Below are 2851 nucleotides of genomic sequence, written 5' to 3' on the forward strand. Positions count from 1 at the left end.
TCCTGAGAGGGTCAAGATGCAGGCAGGGTCCGATTGGAGCCTCCTTGCCTTCCCCCAGCCCACCAGCCTCCCTACAGGGACCCTGGGATAGGAGTCAGCCATACAGACAAGGGCCACATGGATGGACCACCTACACTGGCCCCTAAGACAGATAGTCAGGTGCCTGAGGCTGCAGGAGAGAAGAGACCCTCTTTTCTCCACTCAAAGGTGGATAGAGGAAGGCTGACTCTGTGATCCTTCCAAGAAGCTGCTCCAGGGTCAGAGAATGGACCCGGGCTCTGTTCTACACCAGGCTCTGGCCACAGTCTGAGCCTGGTGTCAGCCAGGAGGCTCTGGCTGGCCAGCTGAGGAAGGAGTCTTTGGCGGCTGCTCTGGGAGGCAGGGAGGCCAGGCCAGGCAGGGAGCAAGGGAAGGGCCTGATGCCTGGGCACCCAGGGTCTTCTCCATCAACTGTGTGCACTAAAGGGCTGGAGTTGGCCCTGGCCATTCAACAAGTGGGCTTGGGGGCCACAGCTCCTTCTCCCCATGTTATAGACCAGGGTTCTTGGCCTCCTTAATCAATAAAAATTGATTTGGTGCTGTCCAGGTACAAGCAAGGCTTGCAGCAAAGGGTCCAAGATCGCAGCCTGTCTTGTATCCAGATCCCTGGACCCAAGGCGCCTCCCTTCCCTCTGCTTTTGGAGACAGCCTGTGGGGGCATCTCTCAGCTCTTCCCCAGCTTGTCCATCAAGGCTGCAGGGAATATGGAGACCATCTGGCCAACGATCCCGCCCCTGATCCTTCCTTTCCACTTGGTATATTTTTCAAACATTAATTTTGTTTCCTTAAAAAAAGCAATTTGCTTACACGTTTCAAAATCAAAATGCTCAAAAAGGCCATGTTCTGAAAAATCTCCCTTCTACCTGTGGCTCCATCCACTTTCCCCTCAACTCCCCTCCCCCACCAACACCAGGTGTCTGAGTCTAAAAGAGGGCATCAAGGGACATCAGAAGTTGATGAAGAAACTGCAGGTGAAAAAAAAAATCCAGGGTCCCTGCGCTGAGCCTCAATCCATACAAAAGCCTCTAGGATCAAGTACATCATGTCAGCCACATAAACCAGCAGGTTGATGGCTGTCAGGATGGCCACAACCAGTCGCTGGTCCCAGATGCAGAAAAAGGTAGTGAGTTGATCACTGCAGCTCATATCGCTGGACCGCTGGGGCTGCCCCCCCCACTTCTCATGGAACTGGTAGAGGGGCCAGAGGATCACTGCGGTGGCATAGAGGAGGACGGAGAGCACAGTCTGCACCCACAATAAACAGGGGACAGGGAGGAGCAGCGTTTTGTCGTTGTCACAGTCACACCCATTCACAAGGAAGTTCACGGCCCCCAGGATGAAGCAGATGGCGTACACGGCCACACACCACACCAGGGCCGGCTGGTGCTGGTACAGGTCAGTGTTGCTGATGAAGGCGAAGATGACCCAGGCCAGATGGTTCTCCAGCCTCCTGAGCACACCTGGGAAGGTGGGCACAAAGCAGACCATGTCGCCGGGTCGGACACAGACCCAGGCCATTTCGATGGCATAAAGCAGAGCAGCCACGCAGGAGAAGGCAGTGGCAATGATGGCGCGGCTCTGGGCGGGGCCTGGAGAAAAGACCTGGATGTAGGAGGTGCCGAAGATGAAGGAAGTCACGATACAGATGATGATGAAGTAGGAGGAATAAGCATGAAGAAAACCATCCCAGGAGCAAGGGAGGCGGGACGGCAGCCCACATAACTCCACTATGGAGATGATGAGGCTCGTGGCAAAGCAGAGACACCAGATGAACATGCACCACTTACCCAAGCCCTCCTCCCAAATGCCCAGGCTGGCCCCCAGCGAGAAGGACACGCAGGTCGAGAGCAGCTGCCCCATGCGGAGGAAAAAACCCATGATGGCCTTGGAGGCCAGGCCTGAGGACCAGCTTATGGTGATGGTGACGGTCCAGCTCATGGTGATGGTGACGGTCAGGTGGTCAACGTCACTGCTGTTGTAACCTTGCTTGTTCTTCAACCAAAGGCTTGTAAACAGTTTAAACACAGCTCTGGATTTGACGTTCTGAGTTCAGTTTTGCTTTGCCGGTTAAGCTCTGTTTCTGTCTCCGTTCTTTTTTCTCTAGAAAATATACGACCACTGACCCCTAGAACTGATGTGCTGATCTGAACAAAGTAAGGACCACACTCACCTTCTCGAAATCCAGCAAGGTGGCCCAGAGGTTAATGTAAAGTCTCCCCAGATAGCAGCACAGCGCACCCCTGGCACACAGCTTGCGGCCGTTTCAGCTTCCTTACTTGTATAAATTCCAGGTGAGCCTTGCTGTGTTGGGAGTTGGTTCTTTTGTGCAGTGATCCACCTTCTCCCCTGCCCGCCGGCTTGCTTAACATAAAGCTACTTTTCTTCTGCCCAAGACTTATCGCTCAGTACTGGCTTCTTCAGGGACGAGCTGTCGAGCCTGAGCTGGGTGACAATGTTATGCATCCAGGCAGCAGCCAGGTCCCCAGGGTTCCTGCCCTCCCCCTCTTCCTGGGGCGAAAGGGACAGTGCGGCTAGGAAAGTCGGGCTGCCCGCTGCTCCCAGTGACGATCTGTAGGTATTTTTCCAGCAGCTGTAAAACTTACCTACCCCTCCCCACTCCTTACTCACAGCTTGCTTTCACTTTCTGTGGAGAGCAGGAAACTGGCCTCTGACGGAGCAGCCAACCTCTTGACCCAGTGAGTAAAAGAGCATGCATCCTGCGAGCCCACCTTCCCGGCTCTTTGGGCATATTCTTTGTTCTTTGGGACAATGCGGTCAGTAGGATGCTGCAGGAGTGGGGAATGGCTTATTT

At 54.3% G+C, this 2851-nt stretch overlaps 1 protein-coding gene across 1 annotated transcript; it reads right to left on the reverse strand.

Annotated features, from left to right (window-relative positions):
• Positions 1 to 896: 896 nt before the first annotated feature.
• On the reverse strand, positions 897 to 2487 carry LOC104989363 (myeloid-associated differentiation marker-like). The gene has a single exon (XM_010841010.1). The coding sequence runs from the start codon at positions 1975 to 1977 to the stop codon at positions 976 to 978; it is 1002 nt and encodes a 333-aa protein (XP_010839312.1). The 5' UTR covers positions 1978 to 2487; the 3' UTR covers positions 897 to 975.
• Positions 2488 to 2851: the final 364 nt, after the last annotated feature.

Source organism: Bison bison, unplaced genomic scaffold (assembly GCF_000754665.1).
Source record: "Bison bison bison isolate TAMUID 2011002044 unplaced genomic scaffold, Bison_UMD1.0 scf7180017864155, whole genome shotgun sequence".
Classification (NCBI taxonomy): Eukaryota; Metazoa; Chordata; class Mammalia; order Artiodactyla; family Bovidae; genus Bison; species Bison bison.